Here is a 24887-nt window from a genome sequence, read left to right on the forward strand (position 1 = left end):
GTGTGGTGTAAAGATTTTAAAAGTAGTTCTGAATTATATTCTTATGGAAAAGCACAGGAAAATACTTTCCCTGTACATATCATGTGTTAATTATCTTGTCAGTCTCCAAGTAACAAAACAGTTTTACTGACTTCATTTTTACCATGCTACGTCCCCAAGACTGAACGTTATTAACATCAGATGGACTCAGGATTCTGTTGGAATAGCCTACTTTGAAGGATTAGGATCTAAATAAATGCTCTGTAAGAGCATGTTCCCTTTAGTTGAAGAATGGTCAGTGTTAGGTTAATGGTTGGACTAGATGATCTTCAAGGTCTTTTCCAACCTAGATGATTCTGTGAAGTTGACATGCTTTTAATAACCACAAAGGAAACAAACCAGCCCATCTACCTACACACCAAACATTACGGGGAACATGCCCACCATCCTTGACAAGCAGTGACAGCGGAAATGAACAGAAGGAGTAGGGTAGCAGTGAAGTTTAAAATGATGACAATACAGAGTTCTTAACTCTGGATTCGGCATATGCACAGTGATTCCTCGAGTACACCATCTTTATTCATTGTGCTCATTTAAGGGTGCAAGTAGCTAAACCAGCATTAAAATGGCAGAAAGTGTGGCTTAAAAAAAGCTCATCAAAAATCTTTTTCACTAAATCAGTTTAGAACATGCCTGACTGTTACAGAAAATGAGGTCACAGATCAGTACTATTTATGTTTACGGAAAAGCACAGTGACTTACTTTCTGCTGACATCGGACCATGTCCATGAGTTGCTGAGCACCTGGAGACAACTTAGATCCCATAGATTCCATTATAGTTTGCACTCTGTCTAGATCTATGCTTGAGCCTAGTAGAGGAAAATCAGTTGCTAGCTTTGCAGACGCTGTTTTCACTTGTACAATTATTTTACTGATGAGTACTCTTTGTTTCTCACCAATGGAGAGCAGCTATTGCAAGAACGAAAAAAAAAAAAACTTTGATTAGGAAGAAAATAGTTTCATGTTTTCTTTGTATGTATGGGACAATGCGTTATTCTTTTGAGTCTTGGGAAAAACAATGCTGAACTCTTTTCCAGAGAAATTAAGCAGATTTCTCCTTTCTATTACTCTTTGGAAAATTCTGACTGGAACAGAGGTGCTTACATGAGCCAAAAATAAATAAGGCTTTGATCGTCTAAGCACTTAAGAGCAGTGGCCATACCGATTTTCATGAGGTTATTTAACCACATCAGAGTTGACAGTTCTAACTACACAGCAACCGTTGATTATCTGCAGTTTATCTGGTTTACGAAATTTTTTCCCCCTCTAAGACTATATTATCTCTCTTATATAAAGTCTTCATAAAAAGAAAACAGATACAAATTTAGAAGAACTCTGCCATCAAGACAAAGTACCATCTAACAGATTTTTAAGTGATTACATGAAGTGATGAAGTGTATAAAAACAATAATTTGACTAAGAGCAACGCAATTTAGTCAATTAAGTGATTAAAAAGGCAGGGAAAAATAAAACAATTCTGTTCAACTCCCTACCTTAATTCTACAGGAGGCTGCAGGGCATTCGAACTTAAGGTACTTTTTGTATAAAGTCACCTGTTCAGTTTCGCTAGAAAAATAAAATAAAAGACTTGTGACATCACTATATGAAGTACTTTAGTAGAAATACTCTATATCAGTAAATATTGCAATAAGAAACAAGGCTGACTGGAACATATTTCTAATGTGGTATAGCAGTTTTAATGCTTGTATTGAATCTTATCAGATACGTATGTAAAAAAGGATTTGTATGTGTACACACAGTATCTACTAGAGAAGCTTTTGATGTTCAGTACATTATTCACACAGTAAATATTTAGGTAAGAAACAAGACTGACTGGAAGATATTTCCAATGTGGTATGCAGCTTTAGTGCTTATATTGAATCTCATCAGATACATATGTAAGAAAGGATTTGTACACATACATACATTATCTACTAGAGAAGCTTTTGAGGTTCTGAACGTTATTCACACATCTTTCCTGAGGCTCTGAGTCAGCTGTTTTAATTCAGCTAATTAAGCAGCAGAAGTGCCATGTAATGACTTAAAAACAAAAGAGAAGACCTTGCTTTAATTCCCCTAGCAAAGTACAGAAGGAAGTATTGGAAGGGGAAAACAAATCCTTCTTATTTTCTCTCTTGTTCTTAAAAGTGTGAGATGACTACGTACCAAAGAGACAACAGATCTTTCGGTAAAGATCAGCTAAAAGAGATCTGTTGAAGAAGAACAGCAGTTCTGCTGCCCAGAAAGATCAAACAATACAGAAAAGTTACAGCTGCCTTAACTCCTCTGTAGTCTTACACAACAGAACTTCAGAGTAGCACTTTGTAACTTACTGAATTAAACGCTTCACTAATTACAAAAGAACAAGTAACTAGCATAACTGCAGCCTTATTATCTTCATCGGAGAGGCAGGTTTTGTGCACGCCAGCAGTAACTGTGAGGGTACACCAGGGCTATCCCAGGAGACTGCAGGGCCTATGACCATTCCCCCAGTTTTGCACAGACCTTCAAGAAAGGCCAAACCGGGTGGCTTCCGTGGGGCAGGCGTCAGGTCTCTACTAGTAGCAGCACCTCACAGATACACAGAGAACGACGCTGCCAGCAAGAGAAGGGCCTGACGGTGTTGGGGACCCAGTCGCACCCCCCCGCCCCCCACCCCGACACCCGCCGCGGGGCGACGTCCGCCTCCCGCTCCAGGCACCCCCCGCGGCCACTCACCCCGGGGAGCGGGCGGCGCCCAGGCTCTCGCCCCGGCCGGTGCCGCAGTACTCCTCGCCCACGTACACCTCCATGTTCCGGGCCTCGCTCAGGATCCCGACGGAGACCATCTCCCCGGCGGCGGGCGGCCGGCACTCCAGCTGCAGCACGCAGGGCTCCTCGCTCCCGCCGCCCGTCCGCCTCTCCACAAGGACGGCCTCGGTGCTACGGGAGGGACCGGGGGAAGCGCCACGGCCGCGTTGCCCCGCCAGGCCCGCTCCCGCCCCGCCGCCACCCGCCCAGGCCCAGCCCAGCGTCCCTTCACGCCGCCCGCCTGGCCGCAGCCGCTGAGGGGCGGACGGTCCCCAAGGGCGGCGGACAGTCCGTCCCCCCCCTCCCCTCCTCCGCCGCCCTCACCTGGTCTCCCCACCGCCCGCGTCCCGCCGCAGGCAGAGCGCCCGGGCCAGGCCGTCCGGCGGCGCGCAGGACCAGGAGCACCCCACCGCCACACAGCACGGCTCCCGACGGCCGCCCGACGGCTCCGCCGCCGCCTCCTCCTCCTCCTCCTCCTCCGCGGCCGCACAGCCGCTTGCCATCGCAACACCGCGGGCGGAACCGAGCGGCGGCGGCAGCGGCACTGGTCCCCCCCGGCGACGGGCGGGCGGGCGGGCGGGCCGCGCCTGCGCAAAGAGGCCTCCGCGCATGCGCGGTTGGGGGGGCGCGGCGGGAAGCCTCCCTGAGGTACCGGCAGCGCCGCGGCCCTGAGGCGGGAACGGGTCAGGGCGTCTCAGGGCTGTTAAGCGGGTGTTCTGCCCCCAGCCCGGCCCCCGGGGCTCCCCTCGCTGGCCCTGCGTCCCGCCTCCCTCCGGGGAGCAAGGGCTGACACGGAGGGGAGAGGCGGGTTGTGGGCGGGCTCGTCTCTGCGCGCCAGCTGTTTGAAATAACACCCACCATAGGGTAAATGCCAGTTATTAGTCCTTTTTCTAATAAAATAAAGCTTTCTCGCCGAGATGGAAAACCCTTAAAAGCAAGTCAGTACCACGGGACTTGACAGGATAGCAAAATTCGGAGCAACGGAATTCTCTCTTCCAAGTTGCATGCTAATAGTGTACCACATAGGAGAGAGGCCATAAATAAAAGATTGGGTTCATTTAATTTTCAGTAGGATCCCGGCTTCTGGAGTCGGGGAAAGCTGCTCCTGACGCTGCGGAACAGACACAAACCCAGGCAACGCGGATATCGGGTTCTTCGGCTCGGTGCTCGCCTGGGGAACCGTAACTAGGTCTGTCAAAATGGGAAGATGGACTTGAACAGGCTTTGTACGAGCTAATATTACAAATGTAGTCGGCATCTCTGCTTTTTTTTTCACTTAAGCCATTGTTTTATGTGACTTACTAGCAATAGGAAAACAGATTTGCTCTGTTTTAATGAACTGATTAATTAAAATTCATTAATGTAAATATTTTAGCGTGAAAACTGTGTTGTCTCAGGCTCCTTTTTGAGTTTCTTACCGTGCTTGCTACTTCTGAAATGCATTGCAAATTCAGCCAGTTTTAGAAGCGTTTATCGTCTGGTGTTGGTGACACTGTGGTTGCATGATGCCTTGGAAGATTATTCTGATCCTGGAAGAGTGATGAGCTGCACAAAATTACAGAGTTTTGGTGAGAATTATCTTTAAAGTAGCAGGGAGTGGGTAAAATCCCTGGTTTGGGGATTTCCATGTGTTTGTGGCATTTCCGTGTGTTCATATGCATTTTATTTTTGATATCTTTAAAGATGAAAAAATGGAAAACAACAAGCTGAAAATTCAGGGAGTGCTTTATACTAGAGCTTTTTACAGAGCTGACGATAGCCAATATAAACATCCTAAGCGTCGTATCCATTGGTAGCAATGTTTTGTTTCTAATCTTATATGATCTCACTGTGGTTTCAAAGTCCTTTAGAATAAACCAGTTTGATCCTGGCCTGGGTTTGTGCTCTTTCTCCAATCAGCATTTAAGAATGTGCTGCTGTTTATTGGCGTTAAGCTGTCTAACCAGATTTTTTGCAAGCCTAATAGATTCAGTTTTAGTTCCCGTTTCCTTAGCAGAGATGCAGTATCAGAGTGCTTTTTCAGTGGTTTGCCTTCAGAGCAGAGGGCTCCCGTTCTGGTCCTCCTGCGTAGAGCAGCTAAGCGCCAGGTACACGGTGTCTGCTCGGATACTGTAGTGGTTTCTCCAGGAAATCTAGTCATGTTAAAACACAGCCTATTTTTGTTCACTTTTGGACTAACTTTAACTGGAAAACCTTTTTGGATAAAAGGTAAGCTTTCAGTTTTTTTAAGTATTCAGAAAGTTTCTCCAAATTGTCTTGTACTCTCCGGTCCTGATCATAACGATGCACACATTTCAAATCGAGTCGCAGCTCTCCCCAGGTATTAGGCTGTTAGCTGACCTGCTAATTGAGAAAATCTTATTCAAGAAAAAGGTGTCTAGAAAAGATTACAAGCTTTTTATAATTGAGCTCTTTGTGGGTTTTTTCTCCAGGATATAGTGATGTAGTAGATATATAAATACATCATCTTCTCTACCAGACGCTGGTTGTGAGCAGTGCAGTTACTGTCGCTCTGATCAATAGTAGAGACTGTAGAAAAAGATTTCTTCTTCAGTAATGTGAGGGAAATTCCTACAGTTTTGGTTTAGTTCCTCATTAACTTATTTCTATTTATGATCTGGTTTCAGATTGAGATGTAACATCTGAAATATTTCTTAGAAAGTGATATTTTTATGACGTGCACTAAAGATGGTTTCCTGCTTTCAGGTGTCAAAATTTAAATTGTTAGAACTGCATTTCCACCGTTAGTTCAACATACACTTAACTCACAAAACAGAATGGATTTTATGATTTAGATAATAATATAGTTGTTGGAAGACTAAGAGCAAAGTCAGAAGTAAATATTGAGTGCCAATATTATTTTCAGAACTGTTTGCTAATAGCAATTTCCACATTTTGATTGCAATGGCAGTCTTTAATGTTAAACATATGCTACCTGCAACTAGCTTTTAAAAATCCTGATGTTATCTAACAGGTAGAGATCATCATTACACTGAAGAATCCTCCTCCTCACTTTGAATGGGTGATTCTGTGGCTTCTTTGCAATTATGAATGCCTTTCACAGAAACATGGGAGGCTGAGGGTGACTTTGTGCTACTATAGATGAGAAGAAATCTCTTTGTTTCCTTGTGAAAGAACAATTTCAGAAGGAAGAAACCACTTTCATTGTTAAAAGCCATGTTACTGTTGGTTCTGTAACCTGTTTAAAAGCAATGGTTGTGTCTCTGTTGATCAAAGTCAACACTCAGACCAGACTGATGAGCAGACAAGAAAAAGGAAGATGAATTCAAGTTCACACAATTTAAAAAAAAGTCGCTGGAGATTGGTTTTGTTTTTATAAAACCGTTTACCTGAAACCAGATACTCAGTGGGCTTCTTATCTTTAGCTTCCTGCATTAGCATGATGTTCTGGAGATAACTCTGATATAATGTAAAAGGCTACAAACCTTTTGCAAAGGTTTGACTGTCACTGGAACGAACAAAATGCCGTGTTAGGGAGTGGCAGGAGGCAGCGTGGTGAGCCAAGTTTATATATGCAGCAGGTGGCAGAATTCTATCCGGAGGACAACTGCAAGTATTCCTCATTCAGGGCAGTGGGGAAAGGAATACGAGTAAAGGGATTTAAATGTAAGAAGAGAGTTGATTTAATCAAGGAGAGGACAGAAGGAAGTGGAGGCATGAACAAGAGGGAGAAGATGAACAAGCGCAGGACTTAACAGTAGCCAGAAGGCGAAACCACAGCAAATGGCTCTGTAACCAGTAAAAAACATTCCCCCAGAGTATTTAGGGACTGAATTTATTCTTCTAGAGATATAATATTCTCCAATTCTTTGTTTAGCAAGTTCTGAAACATCCTGGAAAAGCTGGATCCACCATTCAAAATAACTGTACTATAGGTCCATCAGCCACTCCGAGAGAGCCCTGCTGTAGAGTTACAGATCAGCGCAGTCTTCCTGGCACCGACAAGGGGATTTCCCGACGCTTGAAGGAACTTAATTCTATCTGAGATGTTAGCTCTCTTGCACAGTTGATTTTAACTGGCCAGCTACTTCAAAAATGACTGTGAGGGGACAGATATGTGGACAGAGAAGGTAGCTGCATAAGTTTTCTGTGGCACATCAGGTTAAAAGTATAGGTCATGGAGGAAAAAACATTTCAAAAATTATCCACAAAGGTACAAAGTTAATAATCCAGAATCTGTGAGAATTAAGATCGTGTTTAAATCATTTGATAGTTTCAATTTGTGTGCTCCAGAAGACCCCAGGTTTAATCTGAAGTTAACTTTTTGAAAATCAGTTTGCCCATTCCTAAATTATTTCTTCATCATTATCAAAGTATGCACTGAATACAGGAAGGGATTTTTTTTTTTTTTCATTTTTCTTGTTCTTGGGATTCTCTATTATGTTACTGTCATATTGGTTGAGGGATTTTTTTTCAAACAATAATTAACTTGGTTTGATATTGTCTGTATGAAGGAATTAGAAACATTCGAGCTATTATCCCAGTTTATAATGTAAATAACTAAGATCATGAGTTAAATCCAAGATTGCCATCCAGTTTTGGACACCTGTTTAAGAAAACTTTTTCTCGATTTTGCAGGTTTTAGCACTTTACATCAGCTGTGTTTGGGGTCATGTAGTCATTAACCCTGAATACAGTCAAAACAGCATTTCTGCAGAGAATGAGGCCACATATATTTAGTCTAAACACTCAGAAATGAAGAGTAACTTGGCCATGAATGAAAATGCTGATTTCTGCGACTTTCCCAGCATAATCCAAGAGCTCTGGCAGAGACAGAACAGACCAAGCTGAGCATGGGCAGTCAGGTCCTGTACTGGTGAAATCACTCTTTCTCCATTTATAGGCAGATCAGAATGGTCTTTTGGAAATCACCCCTGTGCAGGTGCCAGCATAATGTCTTACTTATCCTTTCTGATTCTTCAGAAATTTCAAACTTTATTTTTAGGTGTGTCTTCTGAACAGACGTCCAGACTTTCTACATTAGAAATAATTATTCCTCGAAATCTGACAGACAGAGAGAAACATCACCAATTTTTTCATGAGGTTTGTTGTTCTACCTGATTTTTTCTTCTGATGTTGCTCTTTTTCACAATACTGTCCTATATTAAGTACACACAATGTATAGTATACATATTTCTTGTGAAGAAACATGCCCCACACTACCTCTTCAGATTCTTAGTGTTTTCAACTAGTTTTGAGGAAATTTGTTCCCACAAGATCTGTGATTACACTCTTAAGTTGACACCTTTCAAACTTCTAGTCCTGTTAACAGCCTCATCAGACAGAAGTGAGAAGGAACATGAAGAATATTTCTATTTCCTCCAAGTCAGAGTAGATGTTGAACTCGAACTTGAACTCACATCCATGCTGTATAAGTTATTTTGCTCATTGTACCTGGTCTTTGGATAACCAGAGGATGTCAACCATGTATAGCACCTACAGGGCTGATGTCCACTTTGTAGAAAAGGTCCCACAGAGTCACACAGGTTAAATGAATGAGTTAAAAGAGAAAGATCTGAGCCTTAATTCTTCAGTTCTGAGGTAACTTACCTTTGTGCTAGATATCGAGTTCAATTACTGAAGTAACTGCGAATGAAATAACATTAGTCATCTTTGTGCAAACCAATTAAGGAAGGAAGAATCTGTGAGTTGTTCATCTGGCTGCTGATGAACTAGATAAGGAGTGTCAGGAAACAAGATGTGGTAGTTGGGCAAAGAGTGCATACATGGGCTGTACCCTTCTACCTTCTACGTGAAAGTTTATAGATTAATAGAATTTAAACTTTCCCTAGGAAAGAAATGTAGAGTGTGCTGCTGAGACTTTGAAATATAGAAGGCATGAGGGTTAGGAATTTGTATTTTGGTAGATACTTAAAACATATATAGTAGTTGGACCTCTCTCCTCAGACAAAACATGGAACTGACACAACCAAGTAGAAAATCACCTAGTTAAGTGGTATCTTTTGTTCTGTTTTCAGGAGCATTCAGATGACAGTCCTTCTTACTCAGTTAAAACCAGAAATGGAACATATCTCCTAAAACTGAAGAAAAATAAGTATGTGATAGATTCATACCATCTTGGGACCTAGCTGCATATAGACAAATATTTTTATACTGAAAAAATTCAGAAGAAACCATTTAAATGGCAGATTGTAGTAATTACAAAATGACTCTGTTAAATAGTGTCTCTGTTATGTTGCTAGCTTGCAAATAGAAGGGAATAATACTTTTTCTAGTTGTGAAGAAATTTATTTTGATTAATTTTTTATTAGCAGCACAAGATAGTGGACTAGATGATCTTCAAGGTCTTTTCCAACCTTGATGATTCTGTGATAGTACATTTCAGAAAATCCTTATGGAAAATTAGAATTCAGTTCAACATTTATTATCAGGGGGGAGGGTTGTTGACCATGTTGTATTTGAAGAAATTTTTCTGGTACTGTTCCTCATTTCTGAGCCTGCAATAGTCCAGGCCCTGATGCAACATAGTCTGCTCAGATTTTCTATGGTTATTTTAGTTACAATATTTCAAAATAACTCATTTTGCAAATTATGCATCTCATTTTAAGGTATTTTGTTTCATGTCTGTGAATTTTAATAATTTAGCATGAGTGTGCTGCTAAGAGAATATAGTACTTACAAGGATTCTTGACTTATTTCTTGCTTTCTAGACTGTTAAAAGAGCAGTAGTTTATTTTTGTTTCCAGACAGCTTGTTAGCGAAGACTTTATGCTATATACATATGGGGAAAATGGGAAACTGGAGGCAACACAATCAAAAACCGAGGTACTGTATATAATAAAATTCCCCTTTTGTGTCAGTTTTCTCAAACCAGGGAAGCCAAGCTTTATGAATTGAAGGCCGTATTAACAATTTGATAGAACTGATGATGACAACAAGGATGTGTGTGCACCTAAATGAATTTTCAAAGCAAAAGCGAATGCACAATCATTAATTCTGAGTGTCTTCACATCGCTATAATAGGACAGTGAAAATTGGTTACATTTTTGGCAGTGGAAGGGAAAATGCAAGTGATGCCCATAAAGTATCTACAGAAGAAAAGTATATTTGCTGGGAAAGAGGCTTTGTGAGTTTTCACATTTGTAGCATTTCTGTTTCACGGTTACCACGGATACAAAACATAAGGTTCTATGTCTCTTGAGGGAGTGGGCTGTTTATGGTGATCACGCCCCACTGTTTTCCAGACTGTGAAAGGAGATGCCAGGAGATTATGCCAAGACTGAATTTGAGCTACCTGATTAGGTCACCTTTGCATAGTATGCGATTAAAGGTGCAATGGTGGCACCAAAGCTCTATAGTTTTTAGATCCTGTATCAAACAAGCCTTATAAATACTTCAAATTTAATTTCAGCTTTAAACTGAATGTGATCTCAGTGAGACCTAATTGGGTGCTTTGTGCATGGGAGATCTCAGATCAGCCTTTTAGAGGAGTCTGTTTAAGAACAAGATGAGCATTATGTAGATGAAAACATTTTGCTAAAAGATGGTGATGGATTAACTAAAAAGCTGGTTGTTTACTAGAACCAAGGAACCAAAAGCTATTGTAGGTACTCATGTCAAGTAATATTTTACTCTAAGAAGGTTGGGATTATTTTTAGAATAGGGAACTCCGTAAATTTGTAACAGCCAGCCTTAATGTCATGCAAATAAAAAGGTTACTTAGAAAATGTATGCATTTGAAGGCAACAACCTTATTTTGTCATTGATTATGTGGTTTTGTTGCATTTCAGACACACTGTTATTATCATGGCACTGTTGAAGGAATTGCTGACTCAATGCTTGCTCTTAGCACCTGCGATGGCCTTAGGTATTACCTCTTGCTTTTTAATTCATGATAATTGTACAGTACCATAGTAAAACAGTAAAAAACCAGTTGCTATTCATCATACAGCCGGAGAGAAAACACCACCCTATCTTATAAATATTTTTTGTAATATTTCACCTTTTGATGAAGCCGAAACTCTTTACAGGTTTTATAGATTCCTTCAACTACCACTTTTTTCCCCCTTTTCCAAAATTCCTTCACAGAAAAAAGATAACATGAGACAGAGCATAATCTAAATATAGGCAGAACATGGGCACCAGCTGAGGCCTCTATTACTTGATACGAATGTCTTGACCAGAGGTACCTTTGCAGAAGTGCTATCTGATGAAGATTTTGCTGAACATACAACTCTCCTGTGAACAATTCGATCTTATAAATGGGCACATTTCAAACACAAACCATTTCCGTGAAAAATTTTTGACCAAATTTAAAACAATTTTTTGTGTTTCAAATACAATAAAATTACATTTATTTGAGAAACATAAAGGGGCCAGATTAATGCATAAAAGATGGTGATGTTCTCCCTGCAGAATCAGTCCATGTGAATTGGCAAAATGTGATGGCATGTACAGCAAATTGTGCAGATATTCAGAATGTGCTTAGAGTGTGTCCATGCTCCTTGGTGTTTGCTGAGCTTGGCTCTTCAGCTGGACTTTGGATATACTTGTCAGTTGTAGTAGCCTTGTTCAGTTTGATGTCTCTTTGACAAGCAGGAAGAGGCAAATGGGATAAATGGGATAAAGTTCAACAACATATCTTTCATGTATTCATGTCAGTGAGATGCCACTTGCAATAAATAATGACATTTCCTGGCATTCCTCTAAATGAAGAATAAAATAGTCAACATATTGGTATTTCACTAAGCAGAACAGATATTTCATTTTGGCTGTTCTGCAGACTTACACAGACTCAATTCCTTTGGTTACCTTATACTCACATTTTTGAGGATCTTCTTTCACAAGATATTAACTAGAGAATTCTTGTTTTAAATACAGTTTTGAGATTCTGAAGAACAAGATAATAGCTTCTGAAAGATTCTGGTACAGCAAATGGGCATGTGCCAGGTGTTTCTGAGCCATGGAGAAATGCAAAATCTTTATACTTAGCTGCACTCAACAGTGCAATACTGCTGGTGCCCTCATAAACACCCTGGTGATTGCTTTTAACCTCTCTTTCTGTCTTGGAAGATACCTTTTTCTAAAATGCTAGATTACTTCAGCTGCATGCGGCTAGGAGCAAGACTAGAGATAAGGAGTAAAAGAGACCCTTTGCATCAGCTCTGTACCCACAATCCAGATTCATTCAGTAACAATTTGGCTTTCCTGCTAACTGATGCAAGGAGCCCACACTTGTGTACGATCGAGTATTTTAAATAAGTTGGTTTGTCTTCTGAGATCCTGCTGGGCATTTGAACTTACACCCTATATTAAGATAATTTAAGATAATAATTTATTTCAGCATAGTGGTATGAAGAATTCTAGTTTTTAAGTATCCAGCTGTCATTTACTCACCTAGTCATAACCACGAGGGAAAAATTGTGGAATAATTTTTCATTCTTTTATGATTATTAGAGGAATTCTCTACATTGGTGGCAAATGGTATGGAATGGAGCCGCTCAACACATCCAGCACATTTGAACACGTGTTTTACCAGTTAGAAGATATGCAGGATATCCCCTTCCAATGCGGTGTGCTGAATCACGAGAAGATATTTGTGAAGCCATCTATGAAATACGTGTTTTTATCAAACAGTACCTCTAGCAGGGAAAAGGTTTTGAGGGTAAATACCTTTCCGTTTCTCTCCTGAGCCCAAGCCTTCTCCTCAGTCTGTTCCAGCAGCCAAGGGTCTCTGAGCTCTTGCTTTGGCTTGGTATCACTGCAGGTGGGTTTGGCCTTGCCTTCATTTTCATGGACCCCAAAGTGGTGGGAGTGTTGCTAAGGACATCCCAAACCAGAAGAACAGCACAGTGTGAATTTAACATAGCTCGAAGCAATCCTTTAGCAGAAGAGCAGAGCTCTGCCCGAGACAGTTGTGGGTATAATGTGAAAGGCAGGAAGCTGCTGTTCAGCTCATGCATCCCAGTGCCTGAGCAGAAGTGAATTGCTAGCATATATTTATGTGGAAATCTATGGCAAATTGATAAGCCACATTAAAAAAAAAATATAGAATTGCTTTATAAATCCTTGAAATTAAAATCATGAGAAAGATAAGTGAAAAAAACCTTGAACTCGTTAGTCATTATGTTAACCTATTGTGCTTTCTAATTTGCAGAAGAAGCGAGCTGTCCTGCCACAGAAAAGCTATGTGGAATTATTTGTGGTTGTGGATAACAACAGGGTAATGATTTCATCCAATGCTACATGCATTTTATTAAACCATTAAATTTTTTCTCTGATATTCTCATATGATATTTTACAGTTTTTGCTGAAGAAATCTGATCCTGCTGCGGTGCAAAAGGAAACAGTTGAGCTGATTAATTATGTGGATGGGGTAGGTCAGATAAGTTGCTGAGATTCAGTAGTTTCTACTTTATCATCGTTTTCAAAAGAACAGCTAATGCAGTAAATCTGAACAATTATGTCCTGAAACTGTATTTGGAAGTTATACAGCGATTTCTAACATATTTAAGGCACCTCATGAATCTATGCACAAGTCTTACAAAGGTGTAGAGAGAGGGAGAGATGCAAGATGTTTTTAAACCACTTCTCTGCGCTCCCAGACTTTGGCTCCTTCAGGAACGTGAGGTCTCCAGTAGGTTTTACATTTCCAGGAAGCCTGTTTCTCATGTATGCAGTTCTTTTTTATTAAGCAAACTGTCAGCGCTGTGAACAATTCCATACTCTGATCATCTGTTCCCAATTTCTCCTCAAGACAATTAGCTAAGGAAATGAATAAACATGGTCTCTCCAACTTCTCCAACTGAATGATATGTTTAGGTACCTTCATAAAGTAGATTGCCTTCAGTCATATATTCTTTCCTCACATCGAACTGTTAATTATTCAAAGAAACTAAAGTTATGTCTTGGCCATTATGTTCAGCTTAATATTTACTGTAGTAGTGATATAATCTTTCATAATTCAGTTGAAACAGACTGATGGACAGTAATTTTTTTTTTTTTCTCAGATGTATAGAGCATTAAACATCCAGATCGTTTTGGTTGGATTAGAGATCTGGACAGATACAAACCACATATCTGTAATGGATGGTTCAGCTGTAGATGTACTGCGTAGATTCGTTTCTTGGAGACAGAAAGATCTTCTTAAACGATCACAAAATGATGTCAGCCATCTCATAGTGTAAGTGTTTGTTCAGTGGAAAAACTAGCTGTGCTGCCAGAGTTGTCAATGTGTATGAGTTTGGGTTTGTGTATGAATGAACTAGAGTAAAATTCACTCAACTTCCAAACTGTTTTAACCTGGAAAAATGTCAAGAAAGTGTAATGAATTCTTTATAGATCATCAACTCCAGGTGGCTCTGCTTGAGCAGAGGGGTAGGACCAGATGACCTCCAGAGGTCCCTTCCAACCTCAACCATTCTGTGATTCTGTGAACTCAGAAGCACTGACACAGCAGTTTTAGGTGATCAGTCATTATTTTCAAGTTCTGTTATTCAGATGTTTGTAATTTATTGCAGTGAAACCCCGATATGATGATAAATTATCTTGACTTCAAGACCAACTTTTGACTTGCAGTATTTGTTTCAGATTCATCAGTGTCTTTTAGTATAAATCATGAACTTTCAGCCCCTCTTTCAACACCACCTTCAAACTGCTTTCATTGCAGAGGGAGAAGCTCTTACAATGCAACCATTGGAATGGCTTTTGTAGGTAGCATCTGCTCACAAGTCCTGGGAGGGTCAATCAGTGCTGTAAGTACATAATGTTGTGGTTATTGGCAGAAACTAGCACAGGAGCTGCTAAAATGTCATAGATATGCTGCTAGTGAGACCAAGAGGTACCTGACCAATCGAAGGCTTTCCCCTGTGCATTTACACAATCCAGTTGTAGCTACTGTTATTGCCAGACATTGCTTCCACAGAGGTACCTCCCAGAACTTCCTAAATAAGTAATGTGCGATTTGTTGACCTATTTGCTCAAGTCACTCAGGTCTTGGAGTGGTATGGTTTCTTTCACGGGGTTTCTGATGTAAAGACTTGTGCGTATTCTTATACTTACATTAAAAAAAAAAAAGTTTTTTACAATTTCTGTCTTCATCACGTTCCAGTCCATTTGGCTGATTTAGCCCTGAAATAATTTTTTACCACCTTTTTGTAATTGAGCTAGCTCAAGGTTGTATAAGAAAAGCCCATTCTTGTACTGTTAAGGTTGATAACCACAGTGTTTTGGGGACAGGAATGCTGCTACAAAATAATGTGTATTTTTTGACTCTACATGGACAGACAGTGAACATAATGCGCTCTATTCTAAAGTGTCTGGAATTCTCCACAATGAAGCTGTAAACAGGCAAGAATTTTAAAACTGGTAAAATTAGCCAGAAACTATTTTTTTCTCCTTCCCCCCGGGGCAGCACCAGTATCTCCAGAGGTTTCTGTCCTTATAATACAGATGCCACAACATCATGGACAGTCTTAGAGGCAGATTCTGTTCTTTTAGAGTCTGTCTTTTTGTCTTTGAAGATTCCATTGAAATCAGTGTCATGACTGATTAACTCTGTCATTATTCAGAATATGATCCTAATGAAAGAAATAGAAAGAGTGGCAGAATCTGGCCCTACTGCAAAAACAGTGACCAACTGTCTGTTCTTGCTGCTTTCGCTTTGCAATACAATCTAGTATTCTGTCTTCATAGCCCCCAAGAGACTTCTGGCTTTATTAAATCAGTAGGTAGAAACTTAGTAATGTCTTTAGGTTTATATTTTTTTTTAACACTGATTCTTTTTATTAGTTGGATCATAACAATGTGTTGCATCATGCTACAGTAGTTGCACATGAATTGGGGCATAATCTCGGAATGAAACATGATGATGAAAGGTGTCCTGCATCCTATATTATGTACAGCATAGATAAGTAAGATTTCCAGCTATTTTATTTTTATAATTGTTATTGACCTGCAGTGACTATGCCTTATAAGCTCTGAAACTCTCATGAATCTTGAAGAATTTTTGTGAATGGGGAGTTGTTTGAAAAGTTTAACCACAGAGGTGAATTCACTGACCTAGTTCCTGACATCATTTTAATTTATTTGAAATGTTACCTGTTTTGTGATCCGGTCATTCTTTATTTGTAGCATTCCTAAAAACTTATTTGGATTTTCTTAATTGTGGGTTTTTTTTAAATTATAATATGCTGCTTTTTTTTTTTAACGCTGCTGAGAATGCTTTACATATATTCACTGGGCTTGTGCAAACATGCATTCTTTGCACAGATTCTCTTAACAGTTAATTTAAACAAAAACTACCAGCCTAGATTTCTCTCAGTTCATTTGTTCCTTGGCTTCCCCTTAAGAGAAAAAGATCATATTATTTTATCTATCCACATTTGTATTAATAAATCAGGGTAGTTGAATACTGGACAAAACTACTATGAGAAGATGCATTCCTGAGTTCTTAGGGACTCCAAGTTAAGCTGAATGTCTTTCTGGAAATTATTTTTTAATCAAGCAGTTTTAGATTCAGTATGGACAAGGAATTTCTAAGGCCTGTTTTATACAGGACACCGGAATGAATAATCTGATGATCTCTATTTCTTCTGAAAGTACTTGCATTTATGTTATATATAGTATTTTTAACTTCTAGTACTGTACTCTAATGCAAAATAGAGTAAAAGTTAAGTATTTCATGATCTCCTAATGCTGTGAAACACAGTATTTATTATAGATTGACAGCATTTTAAGAGCTTGAGTTGTATTTTTTCCTTTAATATTTATAATAAAAAATAATATTATGCTTTTCAGGGGATCCAGGAATTTCAGCACCTGCAGTGCTGATGATTTTGAGAACCTTATTCTAAATGGAGGTGGAAACTGCCTTAGAAATCCTCCCAAAACAAGTAACGTTTACAAGGAACCTGTCTGTGGTAATAATGTGGTTGATAACAATGAAGAATGTGACTGTGGCAAACCGCAGGTAATGAATGAAATTCAACTGGATGCTTCTTGATTATTATACTAGTCTGTATTATGTAATCATATAATCATTTAGGTTGTAAAAGACCTTTAAGATCACCGAGACCAACCGTTAACCTAACACTGCCAAGGCCACCACTAAACCATGTCCCTAAGCACCACATCTACAAACCTTTTAAACACCTCCAGGGATGGGGACTCCACCACTTCCCTGGGCAGCCTGTTCCAATGCTTGACTGTGTAACACTGGTGGTTTGGTATACCTGATTTGCATTAATGTCTGAGGAGTCTTCCTTGTAAATTTACATTTTTGCCAGCAATATGAAGATAAATTTTAGAGAAAGCCTAAAATCATACTTTGATTTTGATATGAACTCAGTTAAGGGCCACAGGACTTCACAGAACTTTGAGCCAATGCCTAAGCAAGAAGAGCACTTCAGTGCAGAGTATGTGGAAACACCATTTTTTTTTTTGCTGGGTTTTAGCAACATGGGTATTTCTGTTACATAAAAGAGATTACTCGTCTGTAGAGCACTTACAGATTTCCTAACTGCAACCCTTAAACTTTGCCCACAACAAAATTACTTTTGTATTTGCATTATCAAAATGTCTCTCAAATAATGACTCATTCTTTAGAAGATAAAGGTGTCTCAAAAAAGACACCAGTAAATCAAAAGGCTGCCAGCAAACTCAGGTTCCTTCATATAGGCCTTCTGCTAAGTCATTAAAAGATACAACATTTCTCTACCTCAAACTGCTAGTGTAGTGGAAAATGAGGGGAGGGATGATAAGAAGTGTTATTTGAAAACCCGTGTGTTCTGCTTCTTTTAGTGTAAACCTATCCTTTACCTCTGTGCCACAACAGATCAAAACAGATGTCTTTCTGATGGCTTCTGGTAAAAAAATACAGCCAAACTCTATGCTGGTTTCTGTTAGAGCAGAAGGCTGTCAACCTCAGAACATGCAAGAGAGGGGGTGTATTTAAAGTTCGGTTTGTCCATGCACTTGGTTTGATGATGTACTTTCCTAGCTACATAGCCAGGTAGAAAAGTTGTGTCCCCTTGTCCCTGGCTGTTCTTCAGGAATGTACTAACCCTTGCTGTGATGCTGCAACCTGCAAACTCACGCCTGGATCGCAGTGCGCTCAAGGGCTGTGCTGCAAAAATTGCAAGGTAGGCTGTGTTTTATAAAGCTAAATTGATGTTATTTACTAGTATTTTTTAATGTCTGAAAAGAGCTATCATAGTACTCTTGACATATTTTCACATTATCAAACTACATTCACCAGCAGAGAGCATGCAGGCAGAGAATTTGTGTCTAACAGCTCTTGGCCAGCAGCTTAGGAACGGAATGTCATCTCTGTGTCATCCCTCGGAGGAGGCAGGAGCGGTCAGGGGTCTCGGTAGAGCGATCTCCTTTAGGCAACACCAAGCTGCTCCAGCTATAATAGTTTTAATTTGTACGGGTGTACGCATTTGTACGATCTACCCAAGTCCTCTGTAGGGTCAGCTCATAAACTTTCTAGCTACACCATATGAAACTGAGGGAAGTTTTGGATATTTGTTAGATATCGATCCGAAAAACTATTTTTTCTTCCTTAAAATCACATTGTTTCATTGTTTCATGTTAGAACTTCCGCTGTTGCAAAGTAAAAGTAGGGTGGCTCTCTGGTTCTAGTTTAAAGTGGCAGGAGCAGAGTGCAGATCCAAAATGGATTTCTGTGATCTCCCCGAATACTGCAACGGAAGCAGTGCCTACTGTCCGGATGATGTTTATATCATGAATGGTTACCCGTGCGACAACATGAAGGCGTATTGCTACTATGGAGTATGCCAGAGTTTTGATTCACAATGTGAATCTATATATGGAAAAGGTATGTTTATAATTTAACATAAAAAGACTTGTAGTCTCCTAATAGACATTTCCGATTTTTCTTTTTCTTTCTCATATTTTTAAGACAACGTAGTGGCTTACTAAGATTCACTATTTTTTGTACAGGGGCACAAAAAGCACCTGATGTATGCTTTGAAAAAGCAAATATTAAAGGAGATAGGTTTGGAAACTGTGGAATGAGAGGTGGAGCGTACAAGAAATGTCCTGTTCAGTAAGTCACCAGCAAATAAAAGCTAACCCTAAAATCTTCAATGTCAAAAATATATTCTGTTACAAACTCTTAGAGCATGAGATTTAAAAGAATACTTCCTTGAAATGCAAGCTATAAAGTTCAACTGGATGGTGTATTTGCACTGATACTGGTGGGTTTTTTTCTGTTCACCTTCTCTCTGCGTGTCGTTCATTCAATACAGGCACAGTCTGTGCGGCAAGCTCCAGTGCACGTCTGTTAGTCTTCAAAATCTTCCTGCTTGGAGTGTTGTCAATAACGCATCTGGAGTTTTATGCTGGTCTTCTGACTTTGACTTAGGATCAGATGTCCCTGATCCTGCCCAAGTTCATGATGGAACAGCCTGTGGAGAAAAGAAGGTAAAATGAATCGCAGCAGCATTACAGAATATATTCCTCCAACTGGAAAGTTCTTAACTTTCAAAAGCATTACATAGCTCTTATTTGTATGCCATAACATAATTAAAAATCTGCTTTTTTTAGATATATACATACAAACAATTAATTAACTCTTCAAAAATTGGGATGCTACAAATCCATGAACTACATTATCAGTTATTCAAATTACTCCACCAAAATGCATCCACAGACTTAAGGAAATCTGAGACAAATACAGCTATAAAATTGTGAAGTACTGAATGGTCTATCAGCCCTTTCTTTTGACATTTAAGTAAAAGCTGTAGACTTGTAAACATGTACATTTATATAGTATATTTACAAAAGGATGGGATTTTTTGAAGTTTTGTGTTTGAAAGACACTAATTACTTTTTCCAGGCTTGTGTAGACTTTAAATGTGTTGATGCAAGTCATCTGGGCTACAGCTGTGATGTAAAGGAGAAGTGTAATGATAATGGGGTGAGTAGATGGTGTTTTCATGCCCTGTTTCTGGAAGACAGAGATAGGTGCAAAATCCCTGCATAAATGCAATAACCAGCCAGATTGGCTTTGGGTTTTTTTCTGATCAGTATTAAAAGTGAAGTCCACTTTTTTATCTGTAATTCATGTTGCCAGTATACTGTAAACCTCTTAGCGCTGACATTGAAAGACACGTCTTCTGAATTTCCCAAGGGAATTTTCTAATATTACTGAGCTGTTGAATTGTAAAAGGCAAATATTCCTTTGAGGAGGACAGTCTAGTGATTCCTGATTTATGTATGTCTCAGTGAAAAATCAAAATGGAGTCCAAAGGTTGTAAAACTGTGAAGTTCTTTGGACTGTAATCTACTGCAGGCAAATATCAAAACAAAGATTAACTTCTGTAGAGGTACCAGGATCACTCAGCAATTTGGGATGTTATGGAGGGGAGAGCTTATTACCAGATAACACTTCTTGTATTCCTATGTAATACTTCTTGTTTCCACGTGCAATTCTTAGTGTGCAACTCCAAATATACACTGGAGGTTGAAAGTGGCCGCTTCCAGAAAGGCTAATTTGACTAATCCCTGTCTTTGTCTTTGACTAATCCCTGTTGTATGGACCGTAGGTGTGTAACAACAAGGGGAACTGCCACTGCAATTCTGGATGGGCGCCTCCGTTCTGTAGCCAGTCAGGCTACGGTGGCAGCGTTGACAGTGGTCCAGCTCACATAGGTAGGATAGTGCAACTGGCCTTCACTCTGCCCCCAGTGTCTGATAAAATAGTCTACTAATAACAGGGGGTTTTTTCAGTCTCTTTTCAACTGTTTTTTCCTACTGCACGGGACACTTAATCATGGACTGACTTGAAGAACAAACACCTGATGTGTACATTTGCAGACATCTAGGAAGTTGGTCCAAGGGAAAATCTGATCTCTATTTTGTCTGAGCTAAAAAGCAATACATTAAATTACTGAAATTAAAAGCAATACATAAATTACTCTTACATTTTTAAATAGTTAGATATTTATTTAGGTATTTAAAACAGAGTTCTGATAAAATGGATGCAATAGAGGAAGCCTATAGCTTGAGAATGAAACCAGCAGCCTTTATATATGGAAAGGGTCTCTCAGAAATGAGAGGGCTTAAGGAGATGCATGCAGCAAGCAGCAGTTGGCTCGTGTAAGAGCCATGAAATTCTGCAAAGGGAAAATGGAGGAGATTTTGCTGGCCTGCACACTGAGACCACGCAAAATGTTTCCGTCTCTTTGTTTACAAGGAAAGTTCATCATCTGTAGCTTTGTGAGGCAAAAAACAATTCATATTTTATCAAATTATTAAAGGCTTAGGAAGGCAAGACGTGCAGATCATTTGTGGGCAAGCAAATACAAAACGCATTTTTCTGCTTTAGAATTCTTGCAAAAATATATGGAAAAGGAGAAAGTTTGTATCTAATACAGTGTGGGGTGGGTAAGGCAGAAAGAACTTGTGATAACATAAGGCCAAATCCTACTTTTCTGATCATAGCGTTCCATAAATTTCAGTGGAGTTACTGATTTTAATCTATAATAATTTGAAGATTGTAGTTTTTACCTCAGAAAGGTGTTTTTAGCAGAAAAAAATGCTTTAATATGAGATTAAACAAGATTACTATCTTACATGATTTCAATTCTTTTTCTCTAGATACATCACTTCGGGATGGTCTGCTTATTTTTTTCCTCCTTGTATTGCCAGTAGTAATCATTACTGTATTAGCAGTAATTAAGCGTGATGCAATAAAAAGGAAGTTTTGCAGGAAAAGTAGAAGACAACACAGGTATTTCACTTACCACAAATGCGTATTTCAACACTTGAGAGCATTCTCCAGATTAAAGTAGCAAGCCAGGTAGATGCCTTATCTATAAAAGAATTCTTAAAAGATTTCCCTGCTAATGTAGCAGTAGGTAGTTTAACAGCCAGTATCCTGCTATTAGGTAGTTTAATCCAGATACTCCAGTTGTCAGTTTTTAAGCATTTTTTCTCAAAATACATTGCACTTTCCTAACTGTTATTGATAATTGTATCGCATGGACACAGGGGCATAGCTATTGAAACTACTTGCCAAGGCCAGAAAGGGGTGGAGTCAGAAACAGAAGCCAGATCTCCGAGCTGTAGCCTCATCCCTTGAAAAACGCTCCACCCCTGAAGGTAGTGAAACCAAATGCAGGTTTTCCTGATGACGTGGTTCTTATTTCAGGGATAACAACGTGCAGCAACCAAAGCAAAATAACAGACCAAGTCATAACACAGGAAATAATCAGGTAAGATAATACATCCTTGCATTATTTTGAGTAACCCAAATCATACAGTGCCTTTTCTCTCATACAGTTACTGATGACTTTGTGGCTTTTTGATACATCGAAACCATCAATAATTCATATGTGTTAAACAGGATTTCTATTTGGGTAAGTACGAGCTTTATTGTCTGCCCTGTTAACACAGGCTATGAGCAGACTGCATTGGAACAGGCTGCAACTGAACGGAGCAGCCGAAGATTGAACTCTGAATTCTGCAGCCAAATGCCAGAGAAGCTGCTCAGCCATCTAGTTTTGATAAAACAAAATAAAAATTATCAAAACAAAATGTTGCAAGAGAATATGAAGAATGTCACGGGAAATGAAAATTAGTTCTAAAACACCATTAGCTTAATACTGATTAGCTACACTTTGAAATTGGTGTTTTCTGTTAACCTAATTTTCTGCAACATCTTTTCCAGCCTGCCACATCAAGTCCTGACATTTTTACCGTATCAGGTTTCCCTTGTCCCAGGTTTGTAGTCTTTAAAACCTTCTTTACTTCATGTTTGCTATGTTTACATTATTACTGTATCATTGTAAGTGAAGTTCCTAATGTCTCATGTCCTGCTTAGGAGCATTTTTTGTGCAGCATCATATGAGATACTAGGTTAAATGCTTAAAGGAGAAATGCTGTTTTATTGCTTGTATAGAAAACAGCATAATGGGACATGTCAATGCTACTAGGGAGAGGGAGAGGGAGGGGCAGAGAGAGTCAAATATATGTATAAATGCTAGCAACTGTTTAAAAATGGTAAAGAACCAGTTTAGAAATACCAGTTGTCTCAAGTCATGAAATACTTCACCAAATGTGTTTTCCACACTTCAGGCAGCCAGTACAAAACCAGTTTCCTGCAGTTCCTTCAGGACCTCAACAACCTGCTGTCCCACCTAGACCAGCTCTCTGAAGCATTTCTTGGGAGCCCTCAACCAGTTCTGACAGGTAACTGGTCTGACAAAGATCAAAGACTGCAACCTTCCAGTCCCCTGCTTGTGCAGCCAAAATGCCTTCTGAAAGCACGTACCTCTGGAAAGGACCTGATGCTAAGAGGCACTGAACACAGATTTTGTAACATCCCATTATTTTGCTGATCACTGCTGACTGTATTTGTGCCTCTTCTACCTTACCTCTTGGTTTTTTTTAAATCAGAAACCTGAAGTTCAACTCTTGTTAGATTAAACCTGTAACAGCATCAGAGAACAGGACTCTTCTGAAGCTCAGCCTTACTCGCAGGCCAAAGAGAAGTGAATTCAGTTATTCACAGACATAATTTGTTCACCTCTAGGCATACGCTGCTGTGAAAATGAGAATGTAGATTGACCTCTTGGGCCGTTTGCTGTCAGTCTACCTCCTGGCTCATCCCCTCAGCAGGCTGGGGACCTCTGTGGCACCCGCTGAAGGCTTGCAGACAGCTCCCACGCATCGCTCGGAGCCTCGGCTTCACTGCAACCCCATCAAACCTGGGATCCGGACCCGATCTCGCATCACCCACTAGCTGTGTTACTTTCCAGTTCGGGTAGTTTATGAAAATAACCTCATCTAGAGAGAGTAGCAATAGGAAGAATCTCTTGGATACTCTTTTGTTTCAGCACTAGCATGGCCAGCAGGGACAGGGAAGGGATCTTACCCCTGGACTCGGCACTGGTGAGGCCGCCCCTCGATGAGTGGGTTCAGTTTTGGGCCCCTCACTCCAAAAAGGCCATTGAATGACTCGAGCGTGTCCAGAGAAGGGCAACGGAGCTGGTGCAGGGTCTGGAGCACAGGTCTGATGGGGAGCGGCTGAGGGAACTGGGGGGGTTTAGTCTGGAGAAGAGGAGGCTGAGGGGAGACCTCATGGCCCTCTACAACTTCCTGAAAGGAGGGTGCAGAGAGGGGGGATGAGTCTCTTGACCCAAGGAACAAGCGCCAGGACAAGAGGGAATGGCCTCAAGCTGTGCCAGGGCAGGGTCAGACTGGCTCTTAGGAAGTATTTCTTTGCAGAAGGGGTTGTTGGGCGTTGGAATGGGCTGCCCAGGGCAGGGGGGGAGTCCCCATCCCTGGAGGGGTTGAAGAGTCGGGTTGACCCAGTGCTGAGGGATCTGGTGGAGTTGAGAACGGTCAGTGTGGGGTTAATGGTTGGACTGGAGGATCTTCAAGGTCTTTTCCAACCGAGATGATTCTGGGATTCTGTGAAGTGTTGGGAGCACAAAGCTGAAAGGCCAGAAACCCCACACTTGCTGAGCACCTGGTGCCCAGGGCAGACCTAATCTGGTGGTTTGTGTTGCCGTGGCACCGAGGAGGAACGTGAAGCGAGGTAGAGGGGGCACAGTCCCATTCTTCTGCTTTTCACAAGAGATGTTTTGCACAACTGCTTGGAAGTTACACCAAGAAATGTTTTGTGCTACAACTCAAGGAACAGCAGCTTGACCACAGCCCCACCCACACCCACATCCACACTTGGCACAACAGTGGGTAAACACTACCCTGAGCTCATACCTAACTGGGAGGGACTAGAATCCCACACCAAATCACAAGGACAAATCGACAGGTTTGTTCTCCTCACCCCTCCCCAGAAAGGAAGCCTTTTGGTAAGATTTGTGACCTCTGCTACACCAGGTGACGACCCAGGAAATTAAGCTTACAATTGCAATCAGTTTTGCTTTCCGTTTAGAGAGTTATGCAGCCATTCTGCAGTACAGGGCATTTATCACTGGCAATCTCAAAGAATCTGTAGATGTTGCATAAGAATAAATCATACTACTCGTGAATCTGACTGCTGCTTTTGAATGTGGCCAGACCTACAGCTCATGAGCTGTTCT

The 24887-nt window shown here is 40.3% G+C and overlaps 2 protein-coding genes across 4 annotated transcripts in view; one reads left to right on the plus strand and one right to left on the minus strand.

The window, feature by feature from the left end:
• The window catches only part of C7H10orf88 (chromosome 7 C10orf88 homolog), a 37730-nt gene extending 34321 nt beyond the window's left edge, over positions 1-3409 (minus strand). For all 3 annotated transcript variants that reach the window (XR_012624046.1, XM_074831468.1, XM_074831467.1), the window contains exons 1-4: positions 3154-3409; positions 2758-2961; positions 1533-1605; positions 742-948 (exon numbers count right to left, since the gene is read on the minus strand). Coding sequence is in view for 2 of the 3 variants with exons in the window: in XM_074831468.1 (XP_074687569.1) it covers positions 742-948; positions 1533-1605; positions 2758-2961; positions 3154-3332 (663 nt within the window). In the remaining variant the exon portion in view is untranslated. The remainder of the gene's footprint in view (positions 1-741; positions 949-1532; positions 1606-2757; positions 2962-3153) is intronic.
• A 1558-nt stretch (positions 3410-4967) lies between these two features.
• On the plus strand, positions 4968-23834 carry LOC141926147 (disintegrin and metalloproteinase domain-containing protein 9-like). The gene is made up of 23 exons (XM_074831463.1): positions 4968-5037; positions 7796-7893; positions 8829-8905; positions 9558-9636; positions 10602-10678; positions 12268-12475; positions 12968-13033; positions 13115-13186; positions 13821-13993; positions 14480-14564; positions 15601-15722; positions 16609-16780; positions 17862-17951; positions 18457-18652; positions 18778-18883; positions 19086-19260; positions 19676-19756; positions 20385-20490; positions 21439-21571; positions 21992-22055; positions 22511-22563; positions 22918-23031; positions 23375-23834. Exons 1-22 carry the CDS (start codon positions 4968-4970, stop codon positions 22994-22996), a joined length of 2382 nt encoding a protein of 793 aa, XP_074687564.1. The 3' UTR covers positions 22997-23031; positions 23375-23834.
• The last annotated feature ends 1053 nt before the right edge of the window (positions 23835-24887 follow it).

This window comes from Strix aluco, chromosome 7 (assembly GCF_031877795.1).
Source record: "Strix aluco isolate bStrAlu1 chromosome 7, bStrAlu1.hap1, whole genome shotgun sequence".
In the NCBI taxonomy this organism is placed as follows: Eukaryota; Metazoa; Chordata; class Aves; order Strigiformes; family Strigidae; genus Strix; species Strix aluco.